Source organism: Danio rerio, chromosome 14 (genome assembly GCF_052040795.2).
Source record: "Danio rerio strain M-AB ecotype USA chromosome 14, GRCz13ab, whole genome shotgun sequence".
In the NCBI taxonomy this organism is placed as follows: Eukaryota; Metazoa; Chordata; class Actinopteri; order Cypriniformes; family Danionidae; genus Danio; species Danio rerio.
The window spans coordinates 18,135,419-18,155,788 of NC_141034.1; the positions used below are offsets into that span (position 1 = coordinate 18,135,419).

Genomic DNA, 20,370 nt, shown 5'->3' on the forward strand with positions numbered 1-20,370 from the left:
CGGGTAGCACAATCGTCACACAGCAAGACGGTTGCTGGTTCTAGTCCCGGCTGGGTCAATTGGCTTTTCTGTGTGGAGTTTGGATGACCTCCCATGTTTGTGTGAGTTTCCTCCGGGTGCTCTGGTTTCCCCCACAAGTCCAAAGACATGTGGTATAGGTGATTTTTTTAAATAGCCTATCTTAATAAATAGCCTACTGTAAATTACAACCATTAACAATTTATATGATTTATATGAGATTAAAATACATGTTACCTAGTTCATGTTTTAAAATGGAATATGGAATATTCTCAATAATATTTGTAAAGGAAACATAGGTCCTATGTGTGCAGTTTACAAATATTTTAATTAATATGAAAACAAGCGCTTGTTTTTACCAAAACTAATATTGAATTTTTTTATACGTGTGCATAAAAATAAATTTATGCATAAAACAATTTATTTTGCATAGTATGGGCTTTTTCTCTAAAGAGAGTTTAGAGCATCATTATGGGCGTTTCATGTTATAACTAATGTGATTCAAACGATGGATCTGCAACAAAGCAACTATGGTTTTGGGAAAAACTCATCACTCACTTGCCAAACAATGCATCGCACTAATAGTTTAGCCGCGAGTTATGTCGTTGTTTAGGAAACGCACTTCAAGATAGTGTATGCGTTTACTATGGCTAACATTACATATTGTCATTAGAGTCAGCAGAGCGACACTTGTGGTAGTAAACATACACTTTTGGTTGCTTTGAAGGTTTTAGAAACATTTCTGTATATAATGGATGAGAGAGTTCTCAAATTTCATCCAAATTTTCTTAATTTAAGGTCTCAAGGAATTGCAACAACATCAGGGTCAGTAAATAATTGCAGAATTGTACAGTTTGGATAAAGTAATCCTTTAAAGGTATAGTACCATAAAAAGATGTGTTGTTTATTTTCTCACATTTTTTCATATGTGCTGACTTTTTTTGTAAACTTTCAAACAGTCCTTAGCATGTTCACGACAATTTGAAGCACAAACTTTCATAATTATCAATTTATTATGTATTTACATAATATAATATGTATCTGTGCTGTGTATATTTATGTGTTTTATATAAATATAAAAATATGAATTGTAAATTAATATATTGGGGGGGGGGGTTGTTTTTGTATTTCATGTAAGTTTGTATTTACAAATAAAGAGTTTGGATGCAAAAACGAAAACGTCTAAATGCTGTCTGAAATGTTCTTCAGAAATTTTACCAGGCTCCTGTGTGTAGGTTCAGAAAATTTCACTTTCATGGCCAAAAATAGGTTATTTTCATGATCTGTAAATTGAAATAACTCTTTTCAAAACATTTCAGAAGGCACTTAGAACGTTTTGCATCTAAACTCTTCATATGTGTAATAATTGGTCACAGTTTATTAATTAAGTTACATGCCAACTAAATCTCATTAGATTATAAGCAGACTGTTAGTTTGTGGTTAGGTTTAGGGTTACTGTAAGTTGACATGTACATGATGCATAGTTTCTTGTTGTCAGTTAAATGTTTGTTGAAGTAACAGTATCAACAGATACTAAGCAGACAGTCTACTAATACTCAAATGGACCATCAAAATAAAGCCTTACCTAATAAATATGCACAGCACACACATATACAATATCATGTAAATACACATTTTCTGTGAAATCCGTGAAAAGTCATTTCATAGATTAAGGATAAGCACAAGTGATTACATTTTGATTGTCAATAACAACAACGACTATTTTGTGGATTGTTAGAAGCCACAGTTATTGATTTTGTTTTGCTCGTTTTTTTTTTTTTACTCTCAAAGTGCCTGAAGCAGCTAACTATCATTTTATAAATTGCAGAGGACCACTGTTCCACAGTTTCAGCTAAAAAAAAAAAGTCCACTAAAAAATATAAGTCACCTACAGCTAATTTAAATGTTCCTTTTAAATTGTCTCTTTAGCCCCATTTTAGCCCCATTGTCTCTTTAGCCCCATTTTAAACCACCTATTCATTTTGCTTCACAAAATAATGGGCATTTCATCAAACTCTTATTATCTTATCCCTGTTTTTACAAGTTTAATTCCACAAGTGGTTCCCATTTACCAGCATCCAAACATGTGGAGAAGATTTCTCCATTCTGCCTGCATGCAGCCTAAATGCTGCTGATGCTGTCGAAACATTTTCAAAGCCAATCACCTAAGCTGTAAATTGCATGTGACATATTACATTTACGACCTGGAGAAAGGCATCCGTCAGCATTCCCGTTCATCTCACAGCACTCTCCTGAATGCATCCAGGACCCACTAGAAGTGCATGATTTAAAATCTGCCATCATGGGACCACAGAGTAATAATCACTAATCACTATGGGCTCTTAAAATAAGATGTCATTACAACTCTGATTGGCTGATGGCACCAAAAGAGCACACAATCCCAAACCCTTCACTAGTGAGCTGTTACATAAAGTCCATTTCCTGCTTTAAAAGCCCTCCAAAAAAACACCCCTTGCACCGTTGAAAGAGATATGTTGATATATGTTGCACTTCTAATATATATAGATGTCTAAATTGTCAACATACATGGCAAATTTTGAATGGCTGTCATTGTTTTATGTAAAGCTGGTGCCTGAGCTAGACTAACCTAGATCCCATTAAAATGCTTTCATGTATTGCATTGTGGGATACAGTGTAATCCGATGTGCTTTGTTGTATAATGCACATTTTGGCAGATCTGGATGTTATTGTACATGCATCCTTGACATTTGCATACAATCATATATATACACAGCTGAAGCAAAATTATGTGTGTAATTTGAATTCTTTTTCAAATCTTTCGCTAGTGCTGTTTAACAAATTTCTATTATATCCCATCCTATTACCATATTTCTTCTGAAAAAAGTGTTATTTCGTTGGCTTTAATGAAATAAAATAACACTGTTAACAATTTCTTGTAGAATCTACAGTAACTTACTGGCGGCAGTTAGCCACACTGTAAAAAAAAAAATCCTTGATGTCATAAATTTTTAAGCTGAATCAAATAAAACCTACGAGTAACTTGCTGTAAATAAATTACAGAAAAAATACTGTATTTACATTTGCCACACCATTCATTAATTATTTTATATATATATATATATATATATATATATATATATATATATATATATATATATATATATATATATATATATATATATATATATATATATATATATATATATATAATTAATTAAAACAATATGGGATAGAATTAAAATAATATAACCCACTTAGCAGTTTTCTTTCAAATTACAGTAGGCCTATATAGACAAACTATTGACAAGGTGTTTTGTTTTTAAACTTTTATTTTTTATACTTTTAATTTTAATGAATTAGCTATAACTTTTGACGGCTTTTTCCTTTTTTTCCCTTATAATGCTGTTATGCATGCATTATATTTCACACGCATTTGCAAGGTGACTTAAATTGAAATTAAAACCCAAAAAATACTGAGCCAGTAAAAGTAAAAAAAAAAATTATATATATTATTATATATATTAAAAATTTGAGAGAGAACATTGACAATTGATCTTGCAGGATTTGAAATATGTCCTGCGGCAAAATAATTTTTATATTAAAAGTTTAGTGATCTGCTTAAGGTAGGTCAATTTATTTTTATGCTTTTAATGAAGTAGCAATCAACTTAAAAGCCCTTTAGACCATGCACCGACCGTTTTTATCTTTTATTTTTAAATAAATGTTTATTTAGGCCTATTTAATTATTCATTTATTCTTTATGTACAATAATAGAAACACAAAATGAGATAGTAATCAACAACAAAAATGTAAGTGAAAGTTGTAAATGAAAATGTAAATGAAAAGCTTATTTATTGACTGTTTTAGTCCTATCACTTTTAAATAAACACGGTGGTAATGCTTATTTTAAAGTGTCACCTTTTGTATGTAATTACAGCACTGTATATTTTTTGTAAAATATACAGTATTTTTCACAAAGCGACTTCAAAATACAGTAACAAACTGCATAACTGCCCTACAGTAAAGTACAGTTCATGTAATAGTTAAATACTCTTTAATTTACAAAATTTTTAACTGTGTATATATAAATTGCTATGGTCAATATTATTTGCCCCCATAGGATTTTTTTTCTTGATTGGCTATGGATAAAAACACTGTTGTCTAATGTTTTGCATACTTAACCTACAGTAACTTGCCTAGTTAACATAATTAACCTAGCCAAACCTTTAAACTGCACTTTAAGCTAGTTTCTCATAAAATAACTAGTAAAATATTATGTTCTGTCATCACGCAAAGACAAAATGTTTTTTAGATTATTAGACATTTGTTATTTAAACTTTTAGGATTAAAAGTGTGTTTGTAAGGACAAGAGTATCTCCAGCAGAAAAGATGCTGTTCTAAATTGTATTGAAATCTGTGTTTAGAAAATAATGAAGACACCAGAAGTCAATGTTTCATTTGAATTATTTAGCCTGACATGTTCACTACTCCAAAATACAAAATCTTTTAAAGATTTCTAAAAATATATAATAAATTGTGTTCAATGGGGAAAAAAGTTTTTGTTTTTTACCCAGATATTTAAAAAAGTATATTTCAGAGCAGTAATCATAATACAGTGAAACTGTGATATTTTTATCCTATGTTATCATACCGTCAGAATCGTATACAGGCCCACTGTAAAAAAACTGTAAAAAAAACTAAAATAACAGCTGCTAAATTACAGAAATATACTGTTAAAAAAGAAATTTATGGAAAATAAAAATTTAAGGATATTTCTGTCATTTAACGTCCATTATTGTACAGTAAATTTCTGTCATTTAACAGCCGTTTTTCCCCAGCTGCCGGAAAACCCCCATAAAATAACAGCTTTTTTTAAGTGCAAAGGACTTGCCAAATATTTGAAAAAGAATAAAAATGTCACAATAATCTTTTCATCAACTGTAAAGAATGCAGAAATACTAGCATTTTTTTCAACTAAACACTTGTCGATGTTTTTGAAAAGCACAATAAGCATTGACATACCGCTAAAGAATTGTACAAGTGCAAGTGTTATACAGTAAAAGTCATGTGATGCATTTAAATATTTAAGTTTGACTTGATGGATTTGATTTTGTGATTTGTCAAAGATATAAATGTCTTGCATGTGTTGTTTACATCATGTAAATAATTTGTTTTGTGCTAATGATTGTATCTATACTGTAAGGTGTAAAGGTTGTACTTGTATGCTAAATGTAAATGCAGAGATAACTATTGAATCATGTTCTTGTATGCCTCATGTGATGGCAGTGAAACAAAATAAAAATTGCTTTTGAATATTGCCTGTTTAATCTCATGTTTGAGAAAACCGCAAAAAGGGGAGCAGATTTATTGAAAGGAAAACAAATATATATATATATATATATATATATATATATATATATATATATATATATATATATATATATATATATATATATATATATATATATATATATTTGCATGTTGGGTTTTATTTGGTTCAACACCTTATCAAATCTGCAAAAAACTGCAAGACAAAGCCGTGGCATCACAAGATATAAGGAAAAAGATTTAAAATGATCTGCTCCGCACCAACGTTTGGATGAAGTGGTTATGAAAACAAAACAATAATATCCACATTGCAGCTGTTGCATTATTCATCTTCAGTGCACAGCGCGGTGTTTTTCATGCTGTAATCACTTTTTGTTCAGTGTTGCACACAGGGGGCAAAAGGGGAGAGGAACCCTCAGAGAGTTTAATAAGCTGTGGCATAAACCTCCAGATTTGCTATACATTCAATAAGCTTTTAGATGATGTTTTGAACACAGATACTGTAAATAAAACATCAGATAAAGGTTTTCTATGTGTTATTCATCCTAATTTTTCCTATTCATGCAGTCTGGATGTGTTTTGTTTTCAATATGATTGGCTATTTTCTAAAATGCTTATTTCAGAAAGCTCGTTCTTGAGAACAGTAAATTGGTTTTCTACTAAATCTATTCTAAACAGCTATCTACAAATCCATGCAAATGGGGTTATTTGCACAGCATGCGTGTAATCATTGTGTATGGCAGTCTTCCATAAAATAAAAAATAAAATAAAATAACAATTTATTAAGGAAGTCACTAGCATATTTAATTAAAACCAACATTGTTGAACCACCATTTGCGTGAAGCAAATCTAATCAATGTCTGCCCTCTATTGGGCAGAGTATGCTTTTTCCCTTTTCAGAATCAGGAACAAATCTAAGGAAACTGATGTAACACTTTATTATTTTTCCTTAATAAACACCTAATTAACTAATTTATTATTAGTTAATTAGGAGTTGTGTTTAGGTATGATGATTGGATCATGCAGAATAATTAAACAGCCAATATACAAGCTAATAATCTACTGGTCCCCTTGCTAATGGCCCATCCTTCAAACACAACTGGAAACTAGTGAGAAAATGTGAAAGATTACTGCATTACTTTCAAATAAATGAAATAAACTTAAGCATCCAAAGCAACATTTGACATAATTAAGTAATCAATGACATATTGTTTAAGGTTACGTCCTGAGACGTATCTTCGGTGTGCACAAGGTGCTTTGTTTTGTTTTTCCCTCCCTCTCTGTCTGTGTCTCTCTCTCCCTGCAGGTATTTATTCCCACCTAGTAAATTTTGAAAATGCGCATAAAAAACTTATGTGCATAACTGAGTAGGATAAACTATTTATTAAACAAAGACAAGCAAAAACTACGATGGAACACTTTTACCGCACAAATATGCGCATTCAAAAGGTGTGAAAATGTTATGATGAAAATGTGTGCAAATGGACAAACCAGCAGGCTGAGCACACTGTAAACCATCTCAACTGTTGTTCTGGTCATTCTAAAACACCATACCGTTTCAATATTAATGTTATTAAATTATTATGACCTCCAGAATCAACAGCGTCAGTGCTCCGCGTCTGACACCTTCAAACACCACCGCGCATTCACTGTGTGTCACAATTGCCTTCTGAGGCGCAAGTCAATTATTAGAAGAAGAAAAGATTCACACAGCTTCTCTTACTGCAACAAATTTAGTGTTTAATGTTGATATTTGGTGCCAGTTAATCAGGAAGTGACTCATTTTTTCGCGCTGACTCGTTGGATGGAAACATTATTTGCATGTCTTGTATGCGAAAATCCAGTTTTGTGCATTAAGTTCATTCGCATTTTTGGATGAAAACAGCTACTGACAGGCACGTGGGAACGGTGGGCAGGGAAAAATAGCATTAAAGGCACAGGCAACAAAAACAGCTACATGGTGTTCAGAGCAGAAAATTCCAATATATTGAAAGGTATAAGAAAAAATCTGATGGGTGTTTTGAGCTGAAAATTTACGGACACATTCTGGAGGCACAAAAGACTTCTCTTAAATCTTGAAAACGGGGTAAAATAGGTGCCTCTTAACTTATTGAAATTTCTAATATATATATTTCCCTCTACAATGATGAACAATGGCCGCCAATGTGGTAAAGTGGTTGATATTTAACTCTTTTTGATAAAGTTCCACAAACAAACCATTGTATAAACCACATTGACAAGTGTTAAAACAAACAGACCGGGTGGTTCGAAAGACACACTCTCCTAATGACAAAGTTCCGAATTTGGCCCCTATGAGCTCTTTTATCCCATTTTTGACAGCATGCCATCTTAAATTGTGAAAATAACCCATAGAAGAAAGCTTTAGGGCAAATTACCTTTTTATTATTTAATTTTTTTTCAGCTTAGTCCCTTTATTAATCTGGGATCGCCACAGCGAAATAAACCGCCAACTTATCCAGCATATGTTTTATGCAGCGGATGCCCTTCCAACTACAACCAATCTCTGGGAAACATCCATATACACATTTATTCACACTCATACACTACGGACAATTTTCATTCATTTATTCATTCATTTTCTTTTCGGCTTTGTCCCTTTATTAAACTGGGGTCGCCACAGCGGAATGAACTGCCAACTTATTCAGCATTTGTTTTACACAGTGGATGCCCTTCCAGCTGCAACCCAGAGATTGGGAGAATATGCAAACTCTACACAGAAACTGACCCAGCCTAGGCTTAAACTAGCGACCTTCTTGCTGTGAGGTGGTGACAGCACTACCTACTGCGCCACCAGGCCCACTAAATTAAACTTTTAATTATTCAAATTTACAAATTCTGAACGAGGAAATAAGCTGGCTAGTTTGTTAATTACCTACAGGCTACAGTTTTAAAGAAAGTTTTAATAAAGTTTTTAAATAGGTTTTTAATGTTTTCACAGATTCCTAATTGTTTTTATGATAATAAATTTGTATTTTAAAAATTTGTATTGTTTCATCTTTATTCAAAATGTTTCATTTAAAGTTCTAATCTTGTAATACTATTGATAAAACTGTAATAAATTGTAAGTTTAAATGCACATTTCTAAATAAACACAAATTGTTTGACAAAATTGTAGGACATTTTTTGTTCCATCAAAAAGTGTGACAAGCCACAAGCCAATGCAGCAAAGATTAGAGCTTAAAATGTCCCGCAAATGCAGTATTTGGACCTCGATTTAATAGAGAATTGGGAGAATAACTGCAAAAAGATTCACTTTTTGAGAAAAAAGAACACTCCTTTCAATACGCCGACTACGGGCCTGGCGTTAACTAACAGAAATGTGAAGGAATGCACGTAAACAAAACTCTACAGTAATGGGGACGTCTCCCGGAAGTGTCGTCACTGACCATGACCTTACTCTCTTCAGTCACGTACAGTCATGTAGACGGGACAGACGAATGATCGAGAAATGTAGGAGTAGAGAAAAAATCACGAAAATCCACCTATTCTTGTTTACTCTGGTAAGTACCCATTCACGTTTATGTTTATTTATTTGTTAATGTTAATATTTTACTCGTGCTGCCCGAATCAGCTCATTCATTCAGAAAGTGGAAACATGCGTTAGCCGCGAGCTAGCGGTAATAGCACGAGTACCTTAGCCCATCTGCATGACATTTAGCTTAAGTAACGTTACATAAGAAAGGCATGGTTTATAATTACACTGTCACTGTTACATTGTTTTAATACTTGTCTGTACCAATATTATTCATTACAAAGTTGTCCAATGTTGCTAATTGTTTTGAAGTGTCTTCTGTTAAAATTGACATTCTATAGTCAGATGTCTAAGTTACTTTTAAAATCCAATGACTTGTCTGTCTAAACTTTGATATTCGTCCTCTATTTTCCGCATTATACCGTTAGTCTCAACAAAACCTTATTGTCTTGATGTATTATTTGACTTTTCTGGTTTAAGACTGAGTTAAATCCTCATCTAGATCTATTCTAATCCTGTTAAGTGTTTTTCTGCATATCTTTTGTGGACTTTGTAAAAGCGGTTTTCAATATAATTGCATAAAAACATAGCTAGCTGCTTGTTTAGATAATATTTTTGTTTCCACAAGCTTATTCATGTTTAAATGGCATGTGTAGTTAAGATTGAGGTCAAGCTTGTTTTATATTAACTTATTCACACTTTTAATATAATTTCACACAAGTATTGTTTGCAATTTCTGAACTGGGAAATAATATTAGGAGAAAATGACTATTAAAATACAACACTGTTGACAGTCAAAAGAGATAGTTTTGTTTTAAAGTCATACTTTGTTGGTATTAAATACTGAATATTCAAATTGGGGTGATAAACCATATAAAGACAAGTTATAGAGGTCAGTGGTTGCCAGTTCCTTGCAATTTCCAAAATATCTTCTTTTTTGTTTTTACAGAACACAAAATTCTGCTTGACTATGTTATTGAACGGCAAAGCCTGAAGGTGTCATTTAGTTATGTAGCTCGTGTTGTGTACTTTAAGAGACAGTTTGTGTCCAATTGAATAAAGTGTTAGTTTGATGTTTTTATTATTACTCGCCCTTCAGAACACAAATGAAGATGTTTTAAATGAAATCCAAGAGGTCTCCCATCCTCCATATACAGCTTGGGTCCTGAGCTGTTAAAAGTTCAGAAGATGAACCTAAAACCTTGCATGTGACTTCATTGGTTCAGCTGTAATCATACTATGCTCCCAAAAAAAGCTCCTTTGAGTGTCAGAAAAACAATGTAAATATGACTCTGTTTGCCTGTATATTGTCTTTATCATCATGTTGTCAGGGTGCATGTTTACAAAGAGCAGTATGACATATTGCGTCATATTTCTCAGAGTAATTAATAACAGAATTTTCTTTTTTGGGGATCTAATTTTTTATGCTGTGGATGCTCGTATAACAAAATGATGTATTGTGTTCGCTCATAAAACTTAAGTTATTAATAAGTTTCTCCATGCCTGTCCTTAAGATAGCACTTGTGTAGGTATTAGGTAACATCCATTATTTATTATTTAGTGTCTGTCTTTGTCTTTTGTTGCAGGTTTAAGCACAAGCAGGTTGAGAGGGAACAATGGTGAAGTATTTCAGCTGTGTGGGCTTTCTTAAGAGCTCATGGGACCAAGTGTCTTCGGCTTTTTGGCAGAGATACCCCAACCCCTACAGGTGCAAATCTAGGTTTTTTTTATAAAGTTTGATCGATTCACGATTTCGATTTTTAAAAAAAAAAAATTATTGTGTTACTAGTCTTCTCAAAACATTACAACAACATGACTGAAGTAACATTCTCTTTAAAGGTAACTTAAAAAACCATCTGGTTAAGCAACATTGTATTTTTATTGGCCTTGTCATACAAAAATCGGTCAAGGTGTAAATAAATGTAAAACAAATTCACGAGTCAAATATCCTTGCTGAAGATTTGAATAAGAAATATTTGTGTAAATATTGCAGTTGCAGGAATACAGAGGTATTTTTTGCAAGTTTTGCTGAGCCTAGGAAAGATTGGCTGTCACCTTGGCTTTGACTTTGTCTTCTGATTGAATGACAGGTTGTAATGCTGCTGCCTTTTTCTTAAAAAGATACAGTGGAGGAAAAGGACTGAACATGGAAACTGTAAAGCCTAATTTAACCCAATGTGTGAAGTTGTGGACGAATAGCAGGAGCAAATACAAGCACCAGATGTGTGTCTAATATAAATTAATATATTTAATCTATTTTTCTAATTCCCCCCTTTTAAATACCGATCATTTTATGCGCTTCGCACCACTCTCTGTATTATCCTGCCTGATCTGTCTGGTTTTCAACCAGGTCCGCTAAATGACGTCATGGGGCGGGTACTTTCATTTTTGACTGCTACATGCCCTCACCTCTGCTCGTGTTCAAACCAAAAGATCGGCTCGGTTTTTCACATGGCAGGCTTTTACGTCCTTCATACATGTTGAAATCCACACAGACGTGACTCATGCTAATGCAACAAGTAAAATCCTATATGACTACACGCTTCAACAGGCAGTTAAGAAGGTCGTACACCAGAAGCGCTGCGACACGGCACGCACATGACAGTTTAAACTATCACCAAAACGAGCAGATTCGCATGATATTTAACATGAAACTAATCAGATGGCACTCTGTGGCGCGGCTGAAATATGACCTGCGTCCTGAATTGTGGATGGGCGGCGCCGGTGTGTGTAAAGGAACCGGTTAAGAATTCTAAAATCCATGGCACGTCGCGTCACCGAGAGGCGCTTTTGGTGTGCTTCTTGCTTCATACAGAGAGTGAACCAAAGCGCATTGGTGCTATTATAATGTATTAAATATATTTTAAAAAATTGCGATTTCTCGATTTGATTCAAAATTAAATCGTCTTAAAACGTAAATTCGAATTAATCAAAAAAATCGGAAAAATCGCCCAGCCCTACATGTGTGTGTGCATGTCTATACTAGTGCTGTACAATTCTGGCTAAAATGAGAATTGCAATTTTTTTTTATTTTTTTTTGCTTAAAATAAAAATCACGATTTTGTTGATCTAAAATAAAGGTTTATATGAGTGGGCTATTATTATTGTTATTTCTCAAACATATGGTAAAAAAAAAATATATATATATATATATATATATATATATATATATATATATATGTGTAGGTCTTCTGTTGGTTAAAATGCTAAATTTTGTATAGACTTGGAATGGTGGACAGACATTAAATTGGTCCTGGTCATTAATGCACAGTAAAGTGATGACATCAGAATAAAACTATTCATAATTCCGATGTTGTATTATTATGTTTGAGATATGCTTGCAATCTGTCATTGACAACATTATTAGACCATTTTTTTTCCTAAATCAGACATTATCAAATTCTTTCTTGCATTATATTCAACATTATATGGGCTACATTAGTTATACTGACACTGTTAAACATTTATTCTCATGCACAATACTCTGTGTTTGCTATGAAAGAAAAACATATTAAATGCTTGTCGCAATCATAACTCAAAAATGCGATCTGATTATTTAAATCATGTGCACGGTTTTGGTTTCATTTTTACTGCTAAGTGCGATTCATACATCCCGTGCGGCTCCCAAACTATCACTCTGTGCCACAAACTGAATGTTATTTGTAACTGTATTACCTGTTATTCACAGCTTATGCAGGTTCTGTTCACTAAAGTAGACTTCATTTACATGCGCGCGCCTGCCCTCTCTGTGGTAATGGGTCACTGTTAGCTCACATCACGTGAGATTTTGTAGCCTCGAATACATCATTACATTAAGACAGAAATGCCATTTTTGGTTGAACTTTACCTTATAAATACAGCATGTGACTCTTTCAACACCATTGGTGTCCACGTTGCTGAACAGTGTTCGTAAAACAATGTGAAAACTTGTGCGGCTGCCTTTGCTTCTCTCCTGAAATATGAATGGCAGAATCGTAGAAATGCTGGATTAAGATCGAATCCAGATTGCATTCTTTTTTTGATTATTGTGCAGCTCTAGTGTATACAATATATTTTTTTTAATTATTTTTTAAAATATAGCAAATTTATCTATAGTATTTTTTAATATGGGCATCATCTCCTGCAGTTAATAAACATTGATATGGGATTATATAATTCTTTACTAATTCACTGCAACAATAGATTATGTAGCAAATATCTTTAATACTTTTAGGATCAATTTCCTTTGTTAATTAGTGCGCTATAACCTGTCTATTATTAAATGTGGCCAGTGTTGGAAAAGCTGCTTGAAAATGTAGTGAGCTAAGCTATTAGCTACTCTACTTAAAAATGTAGCTTAACTACACTAAAAGCTACCCTCTGGGAAATGTGGCAAGCTAAGCTAAAAGCTACTTGGCTGAAATAGTTTAGCTACATCTAAGCTATTTTTGCAATTTTAATTTTTAAATCGAAGCAACGTCAATCCAAGTCAATCGTATCTTAGTGATCAATAAAATATTGAAAAAGAAAATCTATGCATGTTAATGAGTTCCAGCTGTCAGCTTTCTTCAATAAATCTTCTTTGTGTTCAGCAAAAGACAACAAATCAAACAGATTTTGAACAAGTTGAAGAGGGAGTAAATGAAGACAGAGTTTTAGTTTTTGGGTGAAGTGTCACTTTCATTATTGATGATACTTGAGTGTGTTAGGATGGTTTCTTAGAGAGTCAGTATTTCTTTTTTTAGTGCATTATCTTGGTGAGGATTAGACACTAAAATCAAAACCCTAAAATTGTGTTAATTTGACCAGCCGTGTATTTTTAGATACTTTTGTTTTACCTTGGAAGTAATTGGTTCTTCTTGTTGATCTTTAAGCTTTTAATTCTGTTTGTATTTCTCAGTAATCATGTTTTAACTGAAGACATCATATTTCGGGAAGTCACTCCGGATAACTGTCTGAAATCCAGACGTCTCTTGACCAAAACAAGCAGAGCTCCTCGCTGGGCGGAGAAGTTTCTGCCCGCTCATATGGCACAGAAGGCTTACATCATCGAGGACTCCGTGGTGGATCCTCAGGGCAAGACCTTGACCACTCTTACCTGGAACATCAGCCACGCACGTGTTATGGTGGGTCACCATTCCTCTTATGTCGATTTTACAATGCATGATTTTCAAAATGTCAGACCACACTGCATCTGGGGTAGCATTCATTTGCTGCTGGGTTCAAATCGTCTGATGGATTGGTTACAAATTTACAATAAGAAGAAAAGCCAAAAACTGGTTCACAAACTACCTCTCCCCATAACTTGTTCTCTCATTGCCTGTAACTCACTGCTGACTCCTTTTTTAGTCAATTCATCTGCAAGAAATTGGTCCAGATATCTACCATGCCAAATGTTTCATGTGTGTCTGCAATGCCTTGGTGATTCTTTTTTATCATGTTTGTAATAATTTGATTATTAAATTGTCACTTCTCCTATCGTGCACTGATTTACCTCCGATTTCAGACATCTGTTATCAGAAAATTTCACAAAACCGGTCTGCTGGTAAAAATCAGACTTAAAATTTATCAATGTGAACTCTCCATTGCGCTCTCACAAAGCTGGTAAAGAGAATTATATTACAACCCGAAAAAAAAAACTTCTTCCTCCATATCATTCTAAATAAATCCCTGGTTAAAGTTCCTGGAGGACCGCAACTCTGCACAGTTTTCTTCCAACCCTAATTAAACACACCTGATCCAAGTAATCAAGGGCTGCGTCCGAAACCACAAACTTCCATACTGTATAATACACTAAAATCAGTATGCGAGCCGAGTAGTATGTCTGAAATTCTAGAATAAAAAAAAATCAGTATGTGAAAATTACCCGGATGACTTGATTCCGGCAAGATTCTCATCCCATGCACGCTGCTCTATCCCATGATGCCCCGTGAGAGATATTATAAATAGGAGTGAAGCAACGCAACTGACGCAGGTAGGTCACATGACCATGACAAAAACGGCGGATGTAGTAGGTTCGAATTCCATTTGTACTTATCACATTTATACTGTATAGAACGTACATTTCCAACGGCCGAGTAGTACATTTAAATCAAATGCAGTAATTAAATCAAAAGAGTCTTTAACAGCTTTATTATTTAGATCAGCTGTGTTTGATTAGGGTTGTAGCAAAACTGTGCAGAGCTGCAGCCCTCCAGGAACTGAGTTTGAGACCTATGACAATTTTAGAACAACAAACTAAGACTTGAAGTGGTAATTATGGATGTAATAATACATTCATGCAATGATAGGTCCGATACGTAATACTGTTGTCACAATGATTGAAAAAATGCCAAGTTAGTTCATTAAAGGTTCAAGACAGCCTTGAGTACTTTTTTTTTTTTTAAACGATTTGTGGGTGTTGAACATCACATATGACAACGTTAGCACCTGTCAGCTTTAATTGTGGGGAAAAACTAGATAATTTAGAGCTTTTGTCAACTAATTTTATCTTCCGGGTTTAAAATAATTATTGGTGCGGGATCAAAACCGGTGTATATCGCCCACTCCTCCCTTTGCACTCAGCACTCCCCGCCCATTATGAAGCTTTTTTTTTTATTTTGTGGTTGACTTGAACCGAAAGAGGGGAGGTTCATGGTCCTTTAATTTAAAAAGACTACTTCTGAGATGTGATGTACAAAAAAATGGCTAAATTAAGATAGAAATGGACATTAATTAATTTAGAATTGGTTATTGAAGCTAAAATCAAAATATTCAACAAGAGCAACAATTACCGTACAATCACACCGAAAGCGGCGAGAGCGTAAAGTAGCCAGAAGTCATTTATTTTCAATGAGAGCCGGCGGCGAGAAGCAGTGCGGTGCATCTTCGCTGGTGTAGGTGTCTGGAGTTGAAATCAAGTCAACTTTATGGTAATGAGCTACGACGCGGTTCGGCGGCTAGCATTCAGAATAAAGAAGTCCACCGCTTAAGAGAAGTTTAGAAAACACAGACCTCTGAACTTTTGTTCAGACCACAGTTGTTCCCAAAGGTTTGATAATTGCGGTCGCCAGATTTCCAATTATTTACAATGTTTGCTTACAGGAACATGCGTTAAATAAGTTACTGGTGAGTTGCTGATGTGCATTAATGTTTTATATATTTATCTTTAAAAAACCGAGAATCTAATGCGTACAAAACAGTATTTCTGCTTCAGGATATTTCAGACATATGGACATATTGGATAATTTAGTGAAGCAAAGCCACACCACATACAACTTGATCTTCCATTGTTAAATTAATTTGATAAAAAATGTGCAACTTTTTTACGCTAGAAAGCATGTTTTATATGGGAATGTAACTGATATGCTGCAACGGCCCCTTTAAATACGAGATCAATGTAGCGAATTTTGATGCTCTCCCCACCGGAACTGAGGCAGACAGCGTTGTTGACAGGGCACCTGAGCGAACTTTGTTACATCCGCTTCCTTCGGTGGGATGGTACAGTTACGCTAAGCTTAATTTTAGTTTGTTATTATACACTCGTAAATATTTGCAAACCTTTGAAGGGCCTTGACTGTGCATTAAAGGGATCCTTTACCCAATAATGACAATACACTTTACATTGATCGAACCTCCAGTAGTTAAAGAGTTTCTCACTTCTGGTCAACATAAAGTAATATCTTTTGAAGAATTGTGTAGCCATTGACATTGAAATGGAAAAAAATGTATGTGGAAGTCACGTTTCAAAACGTTATGTTCAACAGAGGAATATTTTTGGGCAAACTGTTTCTTTAATGTCACCTGAAACCACAGTGTGCTGGTTTGAGCACCACTAAAAATATTCAGATCTAAGGTATAAAGTTATTCAAATGGTGAGCAGTTAGCATAATGGGGGTTCTGCTTAACGCAGTTATAAAGTGGCTGACTACGGCCTACATGTGAACAACAACCACATGTTTTTGTTTGCAGAGTATTGAAGAGCGTTGTGTGTACAAAGTAAATCCTGAAAACAGCAGTTGGACTGAAATAGAGAGACAAGCCTGGATTTCCTCCAAACTCTACGGCCTCTCTAGAGCTATACAGGTCAGTGGGTGAAAGGCCACATAAGCACACTCATGTTAATCTCAAAGAAAGCGTTATTACAGTAGTGTGTGTTTATGTGATCTGTTCAAATCCATTTGAATGACATTCCATTGCCTGGATGGCTGGATTAACGTCAAGATATGCAGAGCGTGTGGTGTTTATAGGTTCTAAACGGCTGTTTAGTCTGTAGTTGAATGACCTCACTGTACTTCCTCAATGGTTGGCAGCAATGAGTGTCGTTCATTTTAAAGTGCTTTCTATGTTTATTCTATTCTCAGGAATTTGGGCTGGCCCGGTTTAAGAGCAATGTTACAAAGACCATGAAAGGCTTTGAGTACATCCTGGCCAAGATGCAAGGTAAGACACCAGCTAGAGTTCAGACATGCAGTAGCTGCTTAAAGAGATCTTGTGATGCTTAAGAATACATACATAGGTTCTTTGTTTTGTTTATTGTAGGCCTGAGCAAAAAATCCAAACCAAATTTCATGCACATTTTGTCAGTAAAGCCGATTCTGGTAAACCTCAAGCACATCTGAAGCGTTTATGCCAGTCGTAACGTTAGTTCATTGACAAGCTACACAATAAATCACGTGCAAATCAGTTTAATCAGACTCTAATGACATTGAGATGATTGTTCTGCGATAATGACTCATGATAATAACTGTTCTCACTGAACTCTCTGTGTAATATATGCTGCACCATAAAATATATCATATAAATAGGGTTGTCAAAAGGATCAGCTTTAGAACCAATCAGTGCTGAAGCTTTTACAGCATCCGTTTCCTGCTAACTTTTGAGCACGTTCTGAAATGCCGCTGATTAGCCATTGTGTTCAACAGAAATGACTGTGATTTGCAGTGAAGGTCATCAGTTTTCTATTCTTGAAGTTGCTTCAAAAAAAATTTAAACCAGAAAAACGGATTTGCTCTAAATAACGCAAAAACAACTAGTTTTCAATTTTCCTTATAGTGTCCTTATAGTGTTTTTAGCAATGTGGGACTTGTATATGTCTGTCAACATTTCAAAAGATGCGTTTTGGTGTTTCATGACCCTTTAAAGCTGTTTTTGTTGCATTTACACTGTATTGACCAGCAGGTGTCCCCAGCGTTTGGCGTTTCAAACACTGCATAACAGGGAATCATTTTGTGAAGGAGTCGGTTTAATTGATTCAAGCTCTGATAAGCTTTGTTTGTCATATCACTAACACTTAGATGTGTCTCTTGTGACCACTTGTTTCAATTTCATCAAGTTCTGTCCTCGTTACCCCACTCAAACATCCTCAAATACATGTTTAATGCAGTTCTCTGTACATTAAACACTATATGAAAAAGGAACCATTACAAAGCATCACATGACCTCTTTAATTGTTAATTAATTGTGTAAATGTGGTCAGTTAAACTGAATCTTATTACCACACAGGTGAAATGCCCACAAGGACACTTGCAGAAACCGCAACTGTGAAGGCTCGGGAAACCGCACTCGCTGCTAAGGAGAAAGCTAAAGATTTAGCCTCTCAGGCTCAAAAGAAGCAATATGTATGATGAACACATGGAGGAGACGAAGCAGCAGCCATCGCAAGCAGTTCTTTCTGGAAAGATCCGTGCTATTCCATCACACACAGCACAAGTTTAGAGACATTTAAATGGTGGAATTAATCAAATGTGGAATCTCAGCATGCGAGTAGTGAAACCACTGTGCTCTTCAACTGAATTCTTCAGCAAATTTGATTTACAGCAGCTTCCTCCTCCTGCTTTGTCAAGTCTGATTTTACATAATGAGATGTTTGCATTTTTTTGACTGTTAAATTAATTACTTTCTCTGATTTTTGTTGATGCATTTCCAACATGGCCTCTCTGAATCGTCATATTCACTCTTGCCGAGGTCTGTAATCTGCCTTGTTTAGCAATGTGATTCGCTGCTTCAAATTGAAGTTGTTTCTGCATTGACGGGTCCACAGTTCCAGCAGTCATTGTCAACAGGATGTCCAGAGTGGTGCAGAGGGGCCTGATCTTTGGCACGGGAAAGCAGCTGCCAGAAAGGATTGCAGTGGATGGACAGCAATGTCCAATTACAAGTGTTAAAGTTGTGTGTCAATATGTCAAATGTCTGAAATAAGGAAGATTTGTTTAATGAAATATTACGACTGCGGTTTTATAGCTTCTAACAATTGTTTATGATCAACAGTTATCACTAATAAATATTTTCTATCTCATATTGTTTTTTTGCACTGTGATCAGTATTTTTGTATATTTTAAATCATTTTGTGGTAATGTTGGTTTGTGTAGTACAGTTAATTAAATTCATATATTAATTTAAATTGCATCTAATTTATTAATAGAACTGATTAAAAATGTCATTGTTTTGAGGGATAATTAGTGGATTCTGTCCATAACCCTTGATTATTTATTCCAAAGGATGTACTGTAGGGCTAGATCACACTGTGTCTCGTTTTTCTTTACTTTCAGGTTATATGTAGTTACAAAGACCTATTTAGAAGAAAAGTGTCTTTTGGACACTTCCAAGGTATATCGATGCTCTAGAATTGTCGGTTTTTATAGACTGATAAGCTTGATAATGCGTATCTATTTTTATGTATTATTTTAATTAATACTTTATAATTTCAGGTACAGAAAATCTTTAACTATTAAAGGCTGTACCCCGTCATACATCGTGTTTTGACATACTTCAGTGGGATCAAGTGTTAATTAGGGACGATTAATTACACTGTACACCTGATAAGTTAACTCAAACTGTTTGAGGAAACCGATTGCGACAAACCTTTCAAAAGCTAATCCTAATGAGTACTATGAACTTAATACATTTGAGTAAATAAAGCAAATTGAGTAAAACCCAATAAATGAAGAGAACATAAACCAACTGAGTACTTTAAAACCTTATAAGTTTATAGGCAACTCGAACCGTCTAAGGAAACCGATTGCTACAAACCATTTGAGTTAAATAAAAACAGATCTTATGAGTGCCGTTAACTTACTCCATTTAAGTAATGAGGTATTAAAAGAGTTCAAAACTCTTTTCAAATGTATAAAATTAACTTTCATTACATTTTGAGTTAACCACTCATTTCAACTAATAAAGTTGACTGTTGGGTTTATGTATGTATATATATATACATACACATATATTATTTGAGAGAGAGATACACATATATTATTTGTTTCTAGCATTGAGTTAAATTGACAAATGTAATTCATTCATTCATAACTCATGCGGTATGAGTTCTGCTTGATATAATCAGTTCATGAGTTACCATAACTATTTTTAATTAAGTCAAAATAACTTTTTAAAAATTATAAGTGAATTTTTTTTCCATTTAGTGATTTTCATGGTTTTACAGTTCATTAATAACCCTATTTATGTACATTCTCAAATCTCTGAGTGGACATGAGCACAATCTGAGTTTTTTTATTTAGGAATTACTATTGACCTGTAGTGGCCTAAATCATACTATTATTACTAGGGCCTGCTATTATCTGAATTGAAATGAG

The 20,370-nt window shown here is 34.3% G+C and overlaps 2 protein-coding genes across 3 annotated transcripts in view; both read left to right on the forward strand.

The window, feature by feature from the left end:
• The window catches only part of immt (inner membrane protein, mitochondrial (mitofilin)), a 905,839-nt gene that overhangs the window by 793,659 nt on the left and 91,810 nt on the right, over positions 1-20,370 (forward strand). The gene's annotated exons all lie outside the window — the stretch shown is intronic.
• On the forward strand, positions 8,728-19,076 carry prelid1a (PRELI domain containing 1a). 2 transcript variants are annotated; one of them, NM_200366.2, is given in 6 exon segments: positions 8,728-8,849; positions 10,408-10,529; positions 13,701-13,926; positions 16,751-16,864; positions 17,143-17,221; positions 18,284-19,072. In NM_200366.2, coding segments are annotated over 5 exon segments (633 nt in total). In that variant the 5' UTR covers positions 8,728-8,849; positions 10,408-10,437; the 3' UTR covers positions 18,406-19,072.

Excerpts from the sequence above, each read along its gene's own strand:
- prelid1a (XM_087280279.1), top strand. The coding sequence starts at position 10,438 with ATGGTGAAGTATTTCAGCTGTGTGGGCTTTCTTAAGAGCTCATGGGAC. Across the intron at positions 13,927-17,142 it reads TCAGCCACGCACGTGTTATG|GAATTTGGGCTGGCCCGGTT; the intron begins GTGGGTCACCAT and ends TTCTATTCTCAG. Across the intron at positions 17,222-18,283 it reads CATCCTGGCCAAGATGCAAG|GTGAAATGCCCACAAGGACA; the intron begins GTAAGACACCAG and ends ATTACCACACAG.